Genomic DNA, 21,224 nt, shown 5'->3' with positions numbered 1-21,224 from the left:
TTAATTTCGCGAGCGGCACAAACATCGCCGCACCCGGGCGCTAGTTGCTTTGCGCCCCATTAGCGCCCTCTTAGGGCATCAACGGGAGGCGCAAGCCAACTGAATTTCCCCCCCCTCCAAGTCTACATAGCCTTAACTTGCTGTTTTTTTAGGACAACCAGAAAACAATGGAATTTATTTGGCATGTTGGCAAATAAATCCTTCATACAGGGTCAAGAATGAGCAATGCTGCTGGAATTGAATACAAATTACAGCAAGAAACGTTCAGGTGAACATTTGTTTTTAATGGTGATAAAACAGGAATCTTTATATAGAATGACCACTTTTGTGGAAAATTTTCAATACTATTAATTTTATATGGCTCCAGCAGATGAGAAAATGTATCAATAATGGCACATCTTTGGGCACAGGACTAGGTTTCAGCATTAGGAATAACACATAATTCCATCTTATTTCAGGAACATTATTACACATTACAGTATATGGAAAAAAAGGCTCCAATATGAGCACCATTACATGTTGCTGTATAAACATTAATAGGTCAGTATTCATCTTAATATAAATACAACTTTTTTTTTCCCTGTTTAAAATAAACAGCCAGAATTTTGAAAATGCTGTGTGCAGTAGTCAAATTGTTCTTCATTGCTTTAAAAAGTACCCTGCAAAAACCAGTTATTAAGAACAGCTATAATGGGTTAACATTGAAACGGTTAATAATACAGGTGACAATTTGAATGCCCGATTGAAAACTGCTGCACCCAGACAAAATCTAGCTGAAACTATAAACAAGTAAATTAGCATTTATTACGCAATTAAAAGAAAAGTGCTGCTAATATTGGATTATAAACAAATGTATAGCTTTACGGCTGGTTCATTGTCGGGTTTGCTCCTCGGGATTGCATTATTTTAGGATGGATGCATCTCAAGGGGACAGTTACAGCTGTAGTTATGGATACCTACATGAGATAACATGCTTCATCTCCAGAAATCGATTGGTGAGATTGAGCTTGTAAGTGAGAAGGCCAGTGGTGTCAGAGATGCGATGTGACGCAGGACAGGCTGACAAGCTTCATAAATGCACATTTTTCAAGTGCATTTTTTGAATACTGCAAACAAATACCAGAATAAGGGTCACAAGCAACAATTTAAGCCCAAAATATGTTTAAAATTATCCAAGAAAGTTTTAAGTATACACACACACATTCAATGGGAAATAATACAGTAGGTGATGTGATGGAATGGACAGGTGCAACTGCATCCACCTGTATAGAGACCACAAATTATGGAGGGTACTGGCTGGTCACCTCCAGAGTGACGGCAGGGGAGGTGGAAGGAAGAAAGAGAAAAACAACGATGAAAGGAGAGAGTAGAGAGGGATGCAGTTGCAATACAAACTGGGTGGAAAGTAAACTTCAACTATTTTCTTGGGGTAAAAAAAACGTCTTTACTGCATAAGCTATAATGGCAAAAATACTCTCGAGATTTATGGTTCCTCTGGGGCTCGGATTATGAAAGTGCCCACTTGTAAAATTACTTTTAAATGCAAAGTCATTTCCAGCATGTTTTATTACTTAAAGTAGGTTATGCTGTGTAGCACAAACTAGTTTTAAAATAATGTTGCAAGAATTATTACTGGACTTCATGGTTACATGGAGAGTTAAGCATAAAAAAGGCAGCCTAGGTTTACTGATCATAAAGTCAACTGTAACCTATTGAAATGAATAGGCTACAATGGGAGTTATGATTTGAAGACCTGGACAATTGTTACTGTCAATTGTTAACCTGTTCACTGCAAGGTAGTTTAAATCTGAGGCACTCTCTTAGCTGTTGCAACTGTGACACTTTTATAAAAACATGAATGGCTTGCACATGATGCAAGAGCTCAGGATGTGTAGCATATATTAAAACCAAAAAGAACAGAATCAACTTTAAGTATTAAGTACCATCAATAGTGTCAAAAGAGGGCCATACCACATTGGTCACTCTGTGTATAGTTTTGTGTATTATTGGCAACCTGCCTATTCCAGCACAGGCACAATGGGCTGAAGGGCCTCCTTCTGTGCTGTATAATTCTATGATCCTTTGCCCTCGGATCAAAAACAATCTGGGGGTTGGGGAGGGGTTGGTGGGAGTTCATGCACTCTTCAGGGGAAAAAATTCGGTTTCGACCATTTTGGGGCGCTAATATCACCTGGGCTCTAACTTTAGTGCCCGGCGCTAATTAGCGCCGGCGACTGCAAAATTAAGTTTTAGCGTCCCAAGAGGAAGTGGAATGCTAAAGCAAGCTCCACTTCCTTCTTAGGGTGCTAACGTCGGAGAGCGGGACGAAGACTTCAGCAGCGCTGCACACTGGGCTGTGCAGTGTTGCCGCGTTCAAAGGCTCCTTCCCTCCCTTAAAGGGAAGGGCCATCACTGCAGGCTCTGCAATTTAAAAAGTACCTACCTGGACCACCAAGGCAGCCGCGATCCCGCGCGATCAGTTTGGCACTCAAGCAGAGTGCCGGGCTGATCGATTGCGGGCAGGAATCCGCAAAAAAAACTAGAACAGGAAAGGTAAGTTTTTTTCCCCCCACTTACCTTGGCCACATCGCCTTTAATCATCGCTCCCGAAGCGACCGGATGACCGATGCACGCCTCCTGCAGCTGTCGCTGTTTTCGACCGGCGCTGCTGCGGGGGCAAAACTCAATGTCGGGTCCGGGGCAATGCACACGGCGATGCGCACGATGACATCATGATCTCCAGGCAAAGGAGATCTAGGCGCAATGCCGTAGCGTCACCGCAAAATTCCCGCCGAATATGGCGGAAGTTGACGTCAGCACCGTGCCCGGCCGCAAAGCCATTTGTGCTAACGGGAGACGCAAAGGCTCCCAATTTCACCTCTTAATTTTGACCTCTTTTGTAATATATATCAATTTTAAATTAATTGCATCTTAAAATACATTTTTAAATTATCTGAATCTGATTTTCAAACAGCTGGGCCTATAGTAACTACTGCTATAACTCTTCCCCCTGTCCCAGATCCACATTAAAACATCAACAACTGGTATGGCTTAATTAAGTTCTGACAGTCTACATATCCTTGATAATTGGATTGGTGAAAAGTATACAGGATCGAATTCATGCACTGTTTCTATGCACTGTGCATATTGCATAATTCATAGTTATGTAATTCATAGTTTCATCATTTACAGAGAAAATAAAATTCAGCATGAAATATACAGTTCTTTTATAAAAAATATATAAAATATACACATTCAATTCTGTACAATATTTACAGGTTAAGTTAAATATAAAATTCACAACAAAAACAATCAGCATTTATTAAAAAGTTATTCACAATTCATTGTTTAACATACCAAATAACATGGTTTATGCTAGAAATATTACAATCCCTTATTCTTGTTTTGTAGAAGAACCTCAAAGGCCTTTAGAAAATCTGTTGTATTTTTTTCTGGGAATTCCTCGCATATTTTACAGTTCTTCTGCTATATAAAAACAAATAATTTTAGGACTACACACAATTACAATGCTTAACCTAATCAATTATTACAATACAAGGCTTATTTCTAAAATATTGCACATAAACTAATAGCACAGAATTAAATTACAACCATTAGAACGGTAAAATATTAGACACAGGCACTCACACATAGAAACAGACAAAGCAGGATAAGAGAGGAGAAAGAAACAGTAAAATTAAATCAGTGCTGATCGAAAATCAACGTGCAAAAGAAATGACCAAATGGAATACTTGTGGTCAGGAGGTGGGCGTGGACAGTGGTGGCAGAGTGCCACCTCTGTAGTGTCCAGAACGGTAGTACAGTGGAGCAGAAAATTCAACGATTTGACCAGAACTGGGAAGGTAAGATAATCAGAATATGCTCCCTTTCCTCCTCACCCACTGTGAGCACCACACTCAAGACGGAGACAGAACTCGTTGGATCACTGCTACAGACCAAGATGCAGACTAATAGTTCCTTCAATTGTTCCACACATTCAATGAATTCAAGCCTAATTTTCTCACTTTTTGTCTTTGTTGGGCAAGAATGCCCAGGACAGGGCAAAGAGTTGGGGCTGTGGGAGGGGGAAAAACACAGCCAAACCTCTGCTCTGAGTCCACCATGAGGAGAAGGTGGTGCAGCTTCTGGGCTGCTGCACCACTGTGGCCACAGTGGAGGCCTGGATGCGGAGGGTGGGGGAAGTCCAGAAGCAGATCAGTACCGGTCTGCTTGCTATCATAGAATAGAAATCTACCGCACAGAAGGAGGCCATTCGGCCCCTCGTGTCTGCGCCGGTTGAAAAAGAGCAATCCAGCCTAATCCCACTTTTCAGCTCTTGGTCCGCAGCCTTGCAGTTTACGGCACTTCAAGTGCATATCCAAGTACTTCTTAGATGTAATGAGGGTTTCTGCTTCTACCACTCCTTCAGGCAGTGAGTTCCAGACTCCCACCACCCTCTGGGTGAAAAAAGTTCTCCTAAACTCCCCTCTAATCCTTCTACCAATTGCTTTAAAGCTATGCCCCCTGGTTGTTGACCTCTCTAAGGGAAATAGGTGCTTCCTATCCACTCTATCTAGGCCCATCATAATTTTATACACCTCAATTAACAACCCCCCCTCAACCTCATCTGTTCCAAAGAAAACAACCCCACCCTATCCAATCTTTGCTCATAGCTAAAATTCTCAATCCTGGCAACATCCTCGTAAATCTCCTCTGTACCCTCTCTAGTGCAATCACATCTTTCCTGTAATGTGGTGACCAGAACTGCACGCAGTATTCTAGCTGTGGCCTAACTAGTGTTTTATACAGTTCAAGCATAACCTCTCTGCTCTTGTATTCTATGGCTCAGCTAATAAAAGAAAGTATCCCATATGCATTCTTAACCACCTGTCCTGCTACCTTCAGGGATCTTTGGGCATGCACTCCAAGGTCTCTCTGTTCCTCTACATTTTTCAGTATCCTACCATTTATTGTGTATTCCCATGCCTTGTTAGCCCTCCCCAAATGCATCACCTCACACTTTTCCAGACTGAATTCCATGTCACTTTTCTGCCCACCTGACCAGTTCAGTGATATCTTCTTGCAGTCTACAACTAACTTCCTCAAGATCAACAACACTGACAATTTTTGCATCATCTGCAAACTTCTTAATCATGCCCCCTAGATTGAAATCTAAATCATTGATATATACCACAAAAAGCAAGGGACCTATGGAACCCCATGGAAACAGCCTTCCAGTCACAAAAACACCCATCGACCATTACCCCTTGCTTTCTGCCACTGAGCCGATTTTGGATCCAACTTGCCACGGGCTTTTACTTTTTTGACCAACCTGCCATGTAGGACCTTGTCAAAGGCCTTGCTAAAATCCATGTAGACTACATCAAATGCACTACCCTCATCGACCTTCCTCGTTACCTCCTCAAAAAATTCAATCAAGTTAGTCAGACATGACCTTCCCTTAACAAATCCATGCTGACTGTCCTTGATTAATCAGTAATTTTCTAAATATTGATTTATATTGTCCCTCAGAATTTTTTCCAGTCATTTTCCCACCACCACCTGACTGGCCTGTAATTACTCAATCTATCCCTTTCTCCCTTTTTAAAATAATGGCACAACATTAGCAGTCTTCCAGCACCACACCTGTAGCCAGAGAGGATTGGAAAATGATGGTCAGAGCCTCCACTTGCTTCTCTTAACAGTCTGGGATAGATTTCATCCAGGCCTGGTGATTTATTTACTTTCAAAGATGCTAAACCCCTTAATACTTCCTCTCTCTCTATGTTTATCTCATCTAATACATCACACCCTCCTTAACTACAATGTTTGCATCGTCCCTCTCTTCTGTGAAGACAGACGCAAAGTTTTCATTAAGAACCATACCCACATCTTCCAACTCAACACACAGGTTTTCTTTTTGGTCTCCAATAGGCCGTACTCTTTCCTTAGTTTTTCTCTTGCTCTTTATGTATTTATAAAACATCGTTGGGTTTTCCTTGATTTTACTTGCCAATATTTTTTCATGCCCTCTTTTTGCTTTCCTAATTTCCTTTTTAATTTCAACCCTGCTCTTTCTATACTCCTCTAGGCTTTCTGTAGTATTGAGCGCTCGGTATCTGACAAAAGCTTCCCCTTTTTTTCCCCCTTATCCTACCCTATATGCTCCTCGACATCCAGGGGGCTCTAGATTTGGGAGTCCCACCCTTTTTCTTTGAGAGAACATATTTGCTCTGAGCACTCACTATCTCCTCCTTGAATGCCTCCCACTGCTCCAGTGATTTACCTGTAAGTAGCCATTTCCCATCCACTATTGTTAAATCATATCTCAGCTTAGTAAAATTGGCCTTTCCTTATTTGAGAACTTTTACACCTGGTCTATCTTTGTCCTTTTCCATAACTATGGTAAATCTAACTGAATTATGATCACTACCACCCAAAAAGCTCTCCCACTGATACTCCTTCCACCTGCCCAGCTTCATTCCATAAAACTACATAGGATATACAGCACAGAAACAGGCCATTCGGCCCAACCAGTCCATGCCGGCGTTTATGCTCCACTTGCGCCTCCTCCCATCTTTCCTCATCCAACTATCAGCATAACCCTCTATTCCCTTCTCCCTCATATGCTTATCTAGCCTCCCCTTAAATGCATCTATACTATTCGCTTCAACCACTCCCTGTGGCAGCGACTTCCTTACCCAGAGAGTGGTCAGAATGTGGAAGTTTCTTCTGAATTCCCAATTTGATTTCTTGGTGACTATCTTATATTGATGGCCTCTAGTTTTGCTCTTCCCCACAAGTGGAAACATTCTCTCTGTGTCTACTCCATCAAAACTTTTCATAATTTTAAAGACCTCTATTGGGTCACCACTCAGCCTTCTCTTTTCAAGAGAAAAAGAGACCCAGCCTGTTCATCCTTTCCGGATAGGTATACCCTCACATTTCTGGTGGCATCCTTGTAAATCTTTTTTGCACCCTCTCTGGTGCTTCTATATCCTTTTTATAATATGGCAACCAGAATTGTACGCTGTACTCTAAGTGTGGTCTAACCAAGGTTCGATACAAGTTTAGCACAACTTCTCTACTTTTCAATTCAATCCCTCTAGAAATAAACCCTAGCGCTTGGTTTGCTTTTGTTTTTAAATGGTCTTGTTAACCTGTGTCACTACTTTCAGTGATTTGTACTCGGAGATCCCTTTGCTCCTCTACCCCACTTAGATTTGTATTTTCAAGTAATATGTGACCTCCCTATTTTTCTTACCAAAATGGAATACCTCACATTTATCTGTGTTGAATTTCATTTGCCCATTCTGCAAGTTTATGAATGTTGTCTTGTAATTTGTTATAGTCCTCCTCAGTATTGACTATCCCCCAATTTGGTGTCATCTGCAAATTTAGAAATGTACTTGATTCCAAAGTCTAAATCATTAATATAAATTATGAACAACATTGGTCCCAGCACTGATCCTTGTGGAACACCACTTCTCACCTTCTGCGACTGAATAGCTACCCTTTACCCCGACTCTCTGCTTTTTGTCTTGAATCCAGCTAGTTATCCATTCTGCTACTTGTCCCCTGACTCTGCATGCTCTGACCTTATTCATTAGTCTATTATGTAGTATCAAAGGCCTTTTGGAAAATCTATGTAAATTACATCTACTGCATTACCCTTGTCTACTCTAACTCTGTTACCTCTTCAAAAAATTCAATGAGGTTGGTCAAGAAAGACTTTCCCTTTTGAAATCCATGCTGACTATTCATTATTCTATTTTTGGTTTCTAGATGTTCTTCTATTTTCTCCTTCAGTAGGGATTCCATTATTTTTCCTACCACTGATGTTAAGCTGACTGGTCTATAGTTTCCTGGACATGTTTCATCTCCCTTCTTAAATATAGGTATTATGTTAGCTATCTGGCACTACACCTTTTTCTAATGAATTATTAAATATGTGTAGTAATGCCTCTGCTATCTCTTCCCTCGATTCATTTAAAATGCGCGGATGTAATCCATCCAGACCAGGGGTTTTATCCTCTGAGTTTGGTTAGTTTATTTAATATTGTTCCTTTTTTATTTTAAATGCAGTTATTTCATTTCTAATCTTATCATCCGATGCCATGTCCACCTGTTCTGTATCCCTGACAAATAATGAAGCAAAGTAATTATTTAATATTTCTGACATCTCTCTATCGCTGCCTGTGATATTATCCTATCCATCCCTTAGTGGCCCTATTCCCATCCCGACTTTCCTTTTTTTATTTATGTGCCTGTAAAATATTTTACTATTTTGTTTTATGTTCCTTGATAATTTAATGTCATAGTTCCTTTTTGACTTTCTAATTGATTTTTGACTTCTCTCCTAATCTCTTTGTTTTCTCTCTTGTCATGCTCTCCCCTGCTATCCATGTACTTAGTGTATGCCTCTTTCCTTACCCTCAATTTTTCCCTTAGATCTTTATTCATCCATGGTGTCTCATTAGTGTTAAGCTTGTTCTTGTTTTTTAGCGGCATATATTTTTCCCCAGACTCTGTTGAACACCGTTTTAAATATTTCCCATTGCTGTTCTACATCATTGTTTGCCAATATTATTGTCCATTTTATTTTTGCAAGTTCTATTCTCAGCCCCGCAAAATCGTCTTTTCTCCTATCTATTACCCTGGTCTTCGTCATATTTATGTCTTTCACAATTATTATCTTAAAGCGTACTTCCAAAGAGACCAGCCCTTGAAAAAAGCAATGGAACCAGCACAGTCTTTAATCCTAGTGTTTTGCACTACCAACAGGCTCTAGTGAATGCACATATGCAGCAGCCAACATTTTTCCCCAACAGTCTCGGTGTATTACATGACTCTTCCAGCTACAACTGTTGTACCCTTGATGCACAGTGCAATGCCTGTCACGGTCTCTGCAACACCACCTGCCACAAGCGTTCCCTTCGCCACAGCAGCTACAGCCAATCAGGTCAGGTGATTAAAAAGTGCCTTATCTGAAGTCTGTGTTTCTTGAAACTGCTTTTAGGTCAATCTGCTCTTTTGAGGCTGGCTTGCTGCCAATTAGACAAATGTCTGGCCTAACATGCAACTGAAAACAGAAAGCATCTGTAGCTGCTGCCTTATCTTAAAGTGGCCAGAACATCAAAAACTGGAACAGCAATCTACTGCAAGGGGAACTAAACCAACATACGGACAGCAGAGCGTGCCGAATGCAGTAAAGTCAATAACTGGAAGTGATTCAAACACTTAATATTTAATCAACAGGTGTGGTTGCATCAAAATAACTTTTTATTAAAAGCAACGAAGTGCTGTGTCAGCAGAAATCCATTTTAAACAACCAGATGTTCCATCAACTTGAAGGGGTTAAAATGCCACAACTGAAGGCCACGACTCAAACTGGTGTCCGATCACTTGCTGACTAGTTGTCGGTTTTAATGTTGATTAACACAAAGCAGAGCACTTTATGAAGTAATTTTGTGCTTTTATGACCGTTAAGAGACATTTTTATATTTTAAAAGAGATCTATATTTTTGATTTTAATTCTGTTGGCTGCTGCATGCCATTCCCAAGAATCCAGAGATTAAGCTGCTCTGAACCACGTTTCACTTCGACGATTTATTAAAACGTAAGTCCAGAACCGCCTACTCTCTTGTAGGGCTCGTTATGTACTGGCTAAAAAAGTTCTCCTGAATGCATTTTAAGAATTCTGCACCCTCTATTCCTATTACACTAATTCTATCCCAGCTATCTATCAATGCTCCAGGACAGGGGCCCAACCTTCCCCTACCCATCAACCCCTCACTTTCCCTCCACCTCTTCCCCTACCCATCATCCCCTTCCCCTACCCATCATCCCCTCCTTCCCCTACCCATCATCACCCCCTTCCCATCATCCACCCCCTACCCATCATCACCCCTTTCCCCTACCCATCACCCCCTTCCCCTACCCATCATCACCCCCTTCCCATCATCCACCCCCTACCCATCATCACCCCTTTCCCCTACCCATCACCCCCTTCCCCTACCCATCACCCCTTCCCCTACCCATCATCACCCCCTTCCCCTACCCATCATCAACCCCCTTCCCCTACCCCTACCCATCATCACCCCCTTCCCCTAACCATCACCCCTTCCCCTACCCATCACCCCCTTCCCCTACCCATCACCCCCTTCCCCTACCCATCATCCCCTTCCCCTACCCATCATCCCCTCCTTCCCCTACCCATCATCACCCCCTTCCCATCATCCACCCCCTACCCATCATCACCCCTTTCCCCTACCCATCACCCCCTTCCCCTACCCATCATCACCCCCTTCCCATCATCCACCCCCTACCCATCATCACCCCTTTCCCCTACCCATCACCCCCTTCCCCTACCCATCACCCCTTCCCCTACCCATCATCACCCCCTTCCCCTACCCATCATCAACCCCCTTCCCCTACCCCTACCCATCATCACCCCCTTCCCCTAACCATCACCCCTTCCCCTACCCATCACCCCCTTCCCCTACCCATCACCCCCTTCCCCTACCCATCATCGCCCCCTTCCCCTACCCATCATCACCCCCTTCCCCTATCCATCATCCACCCCTACCCATCATCACCCCCTTCCCCTACCCATCACCCCCTTCCCTTACCCATCATCACCCCCTTCCCCTACCCATCATCACCCCCTTCCCCTACCCATCTTCACCCCCTTCCCCTACCCATCTTCACCCCTTCCCCTACCCATCATCACCCCTTCCCCTCATCACCCCCTTCCCCTACCTATCATCACCCCCTTCCCCTACCCATCATCACCCCCTTCCCCTACCCATCATCACCCCCTTCCCCTACCCATCAACACCCCCTTCCCCTACCCATCACCCCCTTCCCCTAACCATCACCCCTTCCCCTACCCATCATCACCCCCTACCCATCATCCACCCCCTTCCCCTACCCATCATCACCCCTTCCCCTACCCATCATCACCCCCTTCCCCTACCCATCATCACCCCCTTCCCCTACCCATCATCACCCGCTTCCCCTACCCATCATCCACCCCTTCCCCTACCCATCATCACCCCCTACCCATCATCACCCCCTTCCCCTACCCATCATCACCCCATTCCCCTACCCATCATCACCCCATTCCCCTACCCATCATCACCCCCTTCCCCTACCCATCATCACCCCCTTCCCCTACCCATCATCACCCGCTTCCCCTACCCATCATCCACCCCTTCCCCTACCCATCATCACCCCCTACCCATCATCACCCCCTTCCCCTACCCATCATCACCCCATTCCCCTACCCATCATCACCCCCTTCCCCTACCCATCATCCACCCCCTTCCCCTACCCATCATCCACCCCCTTCCCATCATCACCCCCTTCCCCTACCCATCATCACCCCATTCCCCTACCCATCATCACCCCATTCCCCTACCCATCATCACCCCCTTCCCCTACCCATCATCACCCCCTTCCCCTACCCATCATCACCCCCTTCCCCTACCCATCATCCACCCCCTTCCCCTACCCATCATCACCCGCTTCCCCTACCCATCATCCACCCCTTCCCCTACCCATCATCACCCCCTACCCATCATCACCCCCTTCCCCTACCCATCATCACCCCATTCCCCTACCCATCATCACCCCCTTCCCCTACCCATCATCCACCCCCTTCCCCTACCCATCATCCACCCCCTTCCCCTACCCATCATCCACCCCCTTCCCATCATCACCCCCTACCCATCATCACCCCCTTCCCCTACCCATCATCACCCCCTTCCCCTACCCATCATCACCCCCTTCCCCTACCCATCAGCACCCCCTTCCCCTACCCATCACCCCTTCCCCTAACCATCACCCCCTTCCCCTACCCATCATCACCCCCTTCCCATCATCCACCCCCTTCCCCTACCCATCATCACCCCCTTCCCCTACCCATCATCACCCCTTCCCCTACCCATCATCACCCCCTTCCCCTACCCATCATCACCCCTTCCCCTACCCATCATCACCCCCTTCCCCTACCCATCATCACCCCCTTCCCCTACCCATCATCACCCCCTTCCCCTACCCATCATCACCCCTTCCCATCATCACCCCCTTCCCCTACCCATCATCACCCCTTCCCCTACCCATCATCACCCCCTTCCCATCATCCACCCCTTCCCCTACCCATCATCCACCCCTTCCCCTACCCATCATCACCCCCTACCCATCATCACCCCCTTCCCCTACCCATCATCACCCCCTTCCCCTACCCATCATCCACCCCCTTCCCCTACCCATCATCCACCCCCTTCCCCTACCCATCATCCACCCCCTTCCCATCATCACCCCTACCCATCATCACCCCCTTCCCCTACCCATCATCACCCCCTTCCCCTACCCATCATCACCCCCTTCCCCTACCCATCATCACCCCCTTCCCCTACCCATCATCCCCCCTCCCCTACCCATCAACCCCCCTTCCCCTACCCATCAACCCCCCCTTCCCCTACCCATCAACCCTCCCTTCCCCTACCCATCAACCCCCTTCCCATCAACCCCCCCATATCTCATCAACCCCCATTCCCCTACCCATCAACCCCCCTTCCCATCAACCCTCCCTTCCCCTACCCATCAACCCCCCCATATCCCATCAACCCCCCCATATCCCATCAACCCCCCCATATCCCATCAACCCCCCCATTCCCCTACCCATCAACCCCCCTTCCCATCAACCCCCCCATATCCCCTCAACCCCCCCTTCCCCTACCCATCAACCCCCCCATCAAACCCCCCCTTCCCCTACCCATCATCACCCCCTTCCCCTACCCATCATCACCCCCTTCCCCTACCCATCATCACCCCTTCCCCTACCCATCATCACCCCCTTCCCCTACCCATCATCACCCCTTCCCCTACCCATCATCACCCCTTCCCCTACCCATCATCACCCCCTTCCCCTACCCATCATCACCCCTTCCCCTACCCATCATCACCCCCTTCCCCTACCCATCATCCACCCCTTCCCCTACCCATCATCACCCCCTACCCATCATCACCCCCTTCCCCTACCCATCATCACCCCCTTCCCCTACCCATCATCCACCCCCTTCCCCTACCCATCATCCACCCCTTCCCCTACCCATCATCCACCCCCTTCCCATCATCACCCCCTACCCATCACCCCCTACCCATCATCACCCCCTTCCCCTACCCATCATCACCCCCTTCCCCTACCCATCAGCACCCCCTTCCCCTACCCATCACCCCCTTCCCCTAACCATCACCCCCTTCCCCTACCCATCATCACCCCCTTCCCATCATCCACCCCTTCCCCTACCCATCATCACCCCTTCCCCTACCCATCATCACCCCCTTCCCCTACCCATCATCACCCCCTTCCCCTACCCATCATCACCCCCTTCCCCTACCCATCATAACCCCTTCCCCTACCCATCATCACCCCCTTCCCCTACCCATCATCACCCCTTCCCCTACCCATCATCACCCCCTTCCCCTACCCATCATCCACCCCTTCCCCTACCCATCATCACCCCCTACCCATCATCACCCCCTTCCCCTACCCATCATCACCCCCTTCCCCTACCCATCATCACCCCTTCCCCTACCCATCATCACCCCCTTCCCCTACCCATCATCCACCCCTTCCCCTACCCATCATCACCCCCTACCCATCATCACCCCCTTCCCCTACCCATCATCACCCCCTTCCCCTACCCATCATCACCCCCTTCCCCTACCCATCATCCACCCCCTTCCCCTACCCATCATCCACCCCCTTCCCCTACCCATCATCCACCCCCTTCCCCTACCCATCATCCACCCCCTTCCCATCATCACCCCCTACCCATCATCACCCCCTTCCCCTACCCATCATCACCCCCTTCCCCTACCCATCATCACCCCCTTCCCCTACCCATCATCACCCCCTTCCCCTACCCATCATCACCCCCTTCCCCTACCCATCATCCCCCCTTCCCATCAGCCCCCTTCCCCTACCCATCAACCCCCCCTTCCCCTACCCATCAACCCCCCCTTCCCCTACCCATCAACCCTCCCTTCCCCTACCCATCAACCCCCTTCCCATCAACCCCCCCCATATCTCATCAACCCCCATTCCCCGACCCATCAACCCCCCTTCCCATCAACCCTCCCTTCCCCTACCCATCAACCCCCCCATATCCCATCAACCCCCCCATATCCCATCAACCCCCCCATTCCCCTACCCATCAACCCCCCCATTCCCCTACCCATCAACCCCCCTTCCCCTACCCATCAACCCCCCCATATCCCCTCAACCCCCCCTTCCCCTACCCATCAACCCCCCCCATCAAACCCCCCCTTCCCCTACCCATCAACCACCCCTCTTCCCATCAACCCCCCCACCTTCCCCTACCTATCTCCCCTTCCCATCCCCTCAAATGGGGCAACTCAGCACTGGCAAAGGCAACCATTCAAACCCACTGTTATTTCCTTCCTGCAGGTCATTCAAAGCCATGGAAGGCAGTTGTTGTGGAGGACGGCACAAGGAGGAGGCAGCGGAGCAGGGAGAGAACGTGTGGGAGTGGGAAGGGTAACAGATTTCAGAGAACGTGGACCCTGGCTTTGTTGTGCCACTTGTCCCCACTGAGCTGCCAGATGAGGGGGCAATGGAAGGCCAGAACCACAGACTTCTTCCCTGAGAGTGAATCCTACCCCCCCTTCCTCTCCCTCCCCCCAACCCCCTTCCTCTCCCTCCTCCCAACCTTCAGGCAACCCCCCCGCCCCCGAGTCGGAGTCACGTGACTCTACTCAACCGGGTATCAGCGCGTACACATTCCATGGGCGACGCGAGTGCCTGAATGCAAGGTGGGCACTCCAGCATCACAATCCACTTTCGGGGAACTTGGGAGACTGAGGAGGTGAAGGATGCTGCTACCTCTCGAGAGACCGGCTAGAATGTGGCCATAGACTGTGGAATCAGTGGACTGTGATTTTATAGCTGCGTGCCGAAAGAGACGCCTGTTGGCGGAGCATCAGAGCGGCACGAAGACTCTAGGATCCATCAACAGTAACATGGAGCTTCTCACAGGCATGGCCTCCGGGTTTGCTGCAATGCTCCGCACCAACACCGCGCATGTGATGCTAGAGCTGCAAGAATCAATGCAGCTGCATTGGGACACACAGCAGATCCCCTGGCAGAGGGAGCAGTCTGAGCTTCCTCCTGATGGATGCCCCAGAAAAATCCTACACAGGAGCCTCATGGATGCCTGGAAGGATCTAGGCCCGTAACAGCTGAGGGCCGTGGTGACCTTCATTTCTACAGTTAAGGTTCTGCTGCTGGCTTTAAGTCACCACAGTGTAAGTCACAGAGTCGGCCGATGGCTTCATTATATAGCACAGTTGGCGCACAGTCAGGTCTTCAGACATCTCCTGGAGTATCAGTTGAGGCCTGTACACTCTCCGGGCCGAGTACTTGCATGTGGGGTGCTGTCTCCGCAGGTAGTGCTTCATTCTTGGGCCTCTTGTCTCAGGCTCTCTCCCTCCTCCTCCTCCATGATAATGGCAAGCAGGGTTAGAGCCAGAAAAACAGCCATTTATATTTTTAAAAAGGACTTAAGAATGGCTGTCTGGCTTAACAGGCTGATAGTGGCCTCAATGCTACCTAGAGCAGCTGATTTGCACCTGCTTCAGGTGATTACAGGTGCCTGAAAATCTGGTTGTAATTTGTACATATCCGCTGAGCAAGAGCAATTGCAGGAAATTTACATACTAGTCTCTGTAGCTTGGGGGCGGGTCATTATTACGAGCCAAGATACGTTCAGGTGGAGGGATTGACAGACGATCGTAAAAGATCGAGGAGATTTGGGCGTATTATAATTATGCCCGTAAATCACTTATGCACCCAATTTTCTGAGATCTTTCAGGCCACTTATTTGTTTTGTGCCCCGATAACGTGTGTCTCTGGGCGTAAATACATAGGAAACTTGTCCAGAAAGACAGACAGAAAAAAGTTGGCCCTGCTCCACCATCACCAAATGACTTCAGAAATGACAGAACACAAAAAGCAGGAGGATAAAGAGATGATACAGACAGATAAACTTCGCAACCTGATGTGTGAAAAAGCAGCAGATTTTCTATTTTCAACTGGGTCAAATCTTCCTTGTTGGGTCATTTATATATTCTACCCAATATTTTGAGCCCTCAATGTAAGTCCCAAATTTTTTTTTTAAACATCTAGGACAAAACTGTCAAAAACTCCCACCATACGTGGAGTGCCGCACGTAGTGGGTGATTTATTGGAAAATCGTGGGAGTACTGCTCGAGATTCAGTCCATTGTTTTCTATGGATGGAAAAACAGATAGTGGACCCACAATTTTCTTATAAGCTGCTCACTGACTGCAAAGCCCCACCAATGACGCAAGGTCTCTGAATATTTTGCCTACTGTGCACCTCAAATAAAATGCATAACTTTATGAAAAAATTAAATCATTATTGGAGCACAAATATAATGCTGGATGAGTAGGCATTACTGATATTTGCCCAGGTGACTCACTCTTCTACATTGACCTTTGCTGTATCTCACTTATTAATCAATCCTTAGAAATAGCATAGGACCTGATGAATATCTCTTTGCATGCATCTGAATTTGAATCAACAGTTATTTTATTTATTGGTAGAACATATAGCTGGAATCTGAGTTTGTCTATCCATGGCCTCGCCCCTCCTTATCTTTATAATCTCCTCCAGCCCCCCGCCACCGCACCCCCCCCCCCCCACCCCACAATATCTGCACTCCCCTAATTCTGGTATCTTGAGCATCCCGGATTTTAATCGCTCAACCATTGGTGGCCGTGCCTTCAGTTGTCAAGGCCCTAAGCTCTGGAACTCCCTCCCTAAACCTCTTCGCCTCTCTTTCCTCCTTTAAAATGCTCCTTAAAACCTACCTCTTTTCTGCCCTAATTTCTCCTCGTGTGGCTCGGTGTCAGGTTTTGTTTTATAACACGCCTGTGAAACGCCCTGGGATGTTTCACAACATCAAAGGCGCTGTATAAATACAAGTTGTTGCTGTTTTTAAAAACGGCACTGTTTTTCAAAACACACCAACTCATGTTCAGATTATCCCCCATTTTTAATAAAATTGGTAATATTAATAAATCCTTATATCTGAGAAAAGTTAATAATGAGAGAATGGATTACTTATTACAGTCTGTACCACCTCACCATTCAATCTCTGAATCAGTTGTAAGTTCCTGAATAAAGAACCCATTTACAATTTCATCAAAGACAGCAAACAAAGAAATTTCCCTCTGTTCCTCCTTGGCATTGCCTCAATGATGGGTAACTCCACCTCAGGTGCATTAAGGGAGGGAAAACAGCATTGCTTATTTAGCATGCTAAAAGGGAGTGTTCCACGGTCAGATGTAGACGTGACAATTTTCTGTGTTTAGTGCAAGTTTGGGCAAACGTTAATCAATTCCTTTCCCTGACCAATCCCCTGGCAGCTTGAAGAGGCCTGCACAGCAGATAGCCCACCATCTTACCTGAAAGTAATATACAGATATACAAGCTCCTTACAAGGTCTTTCTTTCTTCACCCCCCCCCCCCCCCCCCCAAAAACGAAAAAGTCCTATACAGTATTAAAAAGTTACTCAAGAACTTACCTGGCTAAATTTAGAAATTTTTGGCGCATTTCTAAACACTATCTTTATATGTTTTAATTCATAAGAGTCAAGTAGGAATTCAAATTGTAAAACACCCAGTTCTGTAATGAAGCAATGGAAAGCAGTTTCAAAACAGTCACCCTGGGGGAAAAAAAGAAGCAGATTAAATTTTACTTCATTAATTCTGGTCTATCAGAATGGTATCTTCATTACTTACAGGTCTTAAAAGGAATTGCATGTTCAGATTATCCCCATTTTTAATAAAATTAATATATTAATAAATCCTTATATCGGAGAAAAGTTAATAATGAGAGAATTGATTACTTATTACAGTCTGTACCACCTCACCATTCAATCTCTGAATCAGCTGTAAGTGACAAGATAGAATGGCAGGGATATAGTTCAAACTGAACAGATCTGAATCTATGCAGTTTGGAATCGAATTGATAACAAAAAATGAATTCAGAAAGCATTTCTAAGTGTACTCTAGGTGAAAGCATTCACTTGACATGAACCAAATACAATATCCTTATTTTTAACTTCTATCTTCTGCAACCTACAATTTCCTTTCTTCAGCATTAGAGTCAAAGGGCTGGATTTTCTCAATGGGGAACTTTTGGAGGCGGGACTCCCACTTGCTGGGTTTTAGTCCCGCCTCCATTGACTTGTGGCCAACCCACGCTATTTTCCCTTGATTGACCTTGTTAAGCCCGCCCACAGCTCTGTGAAGCTGTCAAACACTGACAATCTGTCTTCTAAGCTGAGTCTTTACTCAAGACTCAATTAGAAAGCCTTCCTGACCAGAAAGCAGAAGGCTGCAGCTTTTGACAGTTCAGCGGCCATTCTGCTTTCTGTGCCGGTGAGCTGAGGGACTCCAGAGACCTGAAGGGAGGAAGCCTGCAGGAAGAAGTAAAGGTAAGTAAAACTTATTAAAACACTTTACACACACTTACCTCTGCACACATGCACCCATTACTCACCTGCACACCGGATATCTCGGTCCCTCCGACCCCCGCAGACCGACGGCCTGCCTCGCTGACCCTGGCGAGGTTTGGAGCCATCAGGAAGCCCACACTTCAGGGCTCAAAATAGGGACTAGCCAAAAAACTGACTGTTAACTACCTGTTAACAGGCAGTTAATTGGCACTAATCCCCTTCCTGCCTCGAGGAGGCGGGACCCGGCGCGGGTCGGGTACCCGCCTCCTGGGAAGATGGCACAGAGGCAGGTTGGGGGGGCGGAATGGGGACCCCAGATTCTGCCATTTTCCCAGCAGACCCGCCTCCCCAGGGCTGGCAAAATCCAGCCCAAAATATTTGTTTAAAACTAGCTGAGGCAATATTTAAAAGGAGAATACTTGGGGGAACGGTATTTTCCCCCCAATTTCTCTTTCTTTCCTCTCTTAAAGGCTCCAACTCCTGGAGTACAGATCCACATATATGGCAGACCTCCAGTATCTTGCCCAATTCCTCACAGGTGAATAGTCTGGCCTTCTCGCCTATTTGAATGATGGCATTGTTGCTGCAGTTTCCTCTCCCCAAACTTTGTGCTGAATTACGAGGCAGATCAGTTTTAATGTTGGGGAATCACTAAGTATTTCTTCTGTTATAAACCAGTTAGTGTCCAAAATTATGCCTAAATATAAATCAACTTTGTGCCAGGTAGTTGGAAATTTCAAGTGATCAATCCTCCCCCTAACTTCATTACACAATACCACTCTATACTATGCAGATACCTACATAGAGCCACATTACAGCCAATTGGGCCATGGCATGGAGAGCTCTCAGATGGGGTGTACAACAGTAACCATTAATCCTACCCTGCAGGAGAAATGTTCTTCACTTGGCAGTAGTTATGTTGGAGACCAACCAGGTGTTAGAGCCAAGAGAATTCATTTGCAGTTCTGGGTGTTGAACCCAGATCAGGCAGCAACCAGACATTCATTACTGGCCAGGAACATTTAGAACACTTCAGTAAAATGACCAAACTAGCTGTTCCGAGGGGAAGGAATCTGACTTTCTAGTATGTGATATGAAGAGATAACAGATTATAGATCTAATTATAAATGCAGTTCTATTATAAACGTGGACATAGGAGTTTACACTAACCACAACCTCCTCCAATATGCACACACACACACTAGATAAGAGGCCAATCTAGTTCATAGGACTATATGATCAGTTTTATTATTCCATTCATTATTTTTATTCCATTAGGCAACAAACTACACAATAAAAAGGTTCAATCTTTCAGTTTGTCTTAATAGTGCAGAAAATGATGGTAATCTAGTACCTAATACTTACAGGTACATCTTCAGGAGTGTATAAATGTAATTCCTAAAAAGAAAAATGTGCTTTGATGAAAATACAAGACAATTATTCTTCTAAAATGTCTGTAATAAATCTTAGCTGTTTAATACAATGGTGTACGTAGAATTTTACCATCAGTACCCTATTCAAAAATCAGTTACAAAAACAGTTTTCTATTTTGATAGCTTTTTTGAAACAATGGTTTTGTTTAACAAGTGCTGAGAACAGGGCAGGTTGTGGCGAGGTATAGAGAGGATAAACAGTGAAGGGAGGTAACCAGTCAAATAATCTCCTCATTCTAACAGCATACAACAGATGTAAAATATACAGACATTATCAGACATATACACACACACACGTGAAGTTGATCTCTCATGGCACTGCTCACGAGTAGTAATCTTTTATATGGAAGTGTATCTGTTGCAGCATTGCTTATTGCAATTGGGACAAAATGGTTTGTGGTTGAGGTTTGCTGCATTTGAAAGAATTTGGAGGAGATAGGGAAGTAGTTAAGTCGATGGAGGAGGCGAGGCATTGTGGGGTAGCGAGTAGTTTGGAAAATAGTGAATGGTTGGGAAGTGGATTGTTAGTACTTAGGGAGTCTAGTGAAGGGATGGGAAGGCTAATGAATAGGAGTATGTGCAGGAAGTATGAGGGCAGTGACTATTTAGGGATTAGCGTAGTGATCGATTCAGTGGGTGGTGTTGGGTAATTAGAATTTGGTAGAAGGTAATCAGTGTGGAAGTGGCGGCAAATTTATGATGCAATTTGTGTAAGGTAGTTAGTGGGTTAGTGAAGAGGGCATGGGTAGTCGTTAATTTTGGGTAATGGGCATTGGAGCATGGGGAGGTAGTTAGGAGTAAAATGAAGCAATGGCAGGATGTATGGCGGAGAATTGTGGCATCAGTGTGTGGTGGGAATGTAACTCAAACAAATTATTTTGTGCATTGATAATTTTAAATGTTAAATGAATGATGTAAAAACTAAGGCCATTTTCTTAGCACTGGAGTTTTTCAAGCTAGCAAAAGTGTTGGGAGCAGAGTCACTGCTGATGTATAGAATTGAAGCATGTCAGAAAGTGGGAAAGGAGCAAGGCAGGGCTTAAAGGAGTGGGTGAAAATATGAGCGCAACAACCAACAAATATCAGTAGGGACATTGGGGGCCCAGCCACATCCCTTCACTCAAGGCTTGCTCAATCTATTTGTCATTTGTGACGAATTTCAACAAAACGATCCAATTCATTGGTTTTCATACTTTTATTTGGGACTGGGCCCCA

At 46.0% G+C, this 21,224-nt stretch overlaps 1 protein-coding gene across 2 annotated transcripts in view; it reads right to left on the bottom strand.

Moving 5' to 3' along the window:
- Positions 1–263: 263 nt before the first annotated feature.
- The window catches only part of LOC147122683 (interleukin-15-like), a 39,592-nt gene continuing 18,631 nt past the window's right edge, over positions 264–21,224 (bottom strand). The window contains exons 5-8 of one of the 2 annotated variants that reach the window (XM_086009023.1): positions 19,942–19,974; positions 17,641–17,781; positions 3,358–3,483; positions 264–1,106 (exon numbers count right to left, since the gene is read on the bottom strand). In XM_086009023.1, coding sequence (XP_085865149.1) covers positions 3,385–3,483; positions 17,641–17,781; positions 19,942–19,974 — 273 coding nt within the window. In that variant the 3' untranslated portion in view covers positions 264–1,106; positions 3,358–3,384. Of the gene's footprint in view, positions 1,107–3,357; positions 3,487–17,640; positions 17,782–19,941; positions 19,975–21,224 lie in introns of both variants that reach the window. The other variant, XM_086009014.1, reaches the window with a different exon arrangement.

The sequence above is a fragment of the Somniosus microcephalus genome, chromosome 2 (assembly GCF_052327205.1).
Source record: "Somniosus microcephalus isolate GS21.2 chromosome 2, FLI_Smic_1.0, whole genome shotgun sequence".
NCBI classification, from domain to species: domain Eukaryota; kingdom Metazoa; phylum Chordata; class Chondrichthyes; order Squaliformes; family Somniosidae; genus Somniosus; species Somniosus microcephalus.
This window is presented reverse-complemented; position numbering and strand designations above follow the sequence as displayed.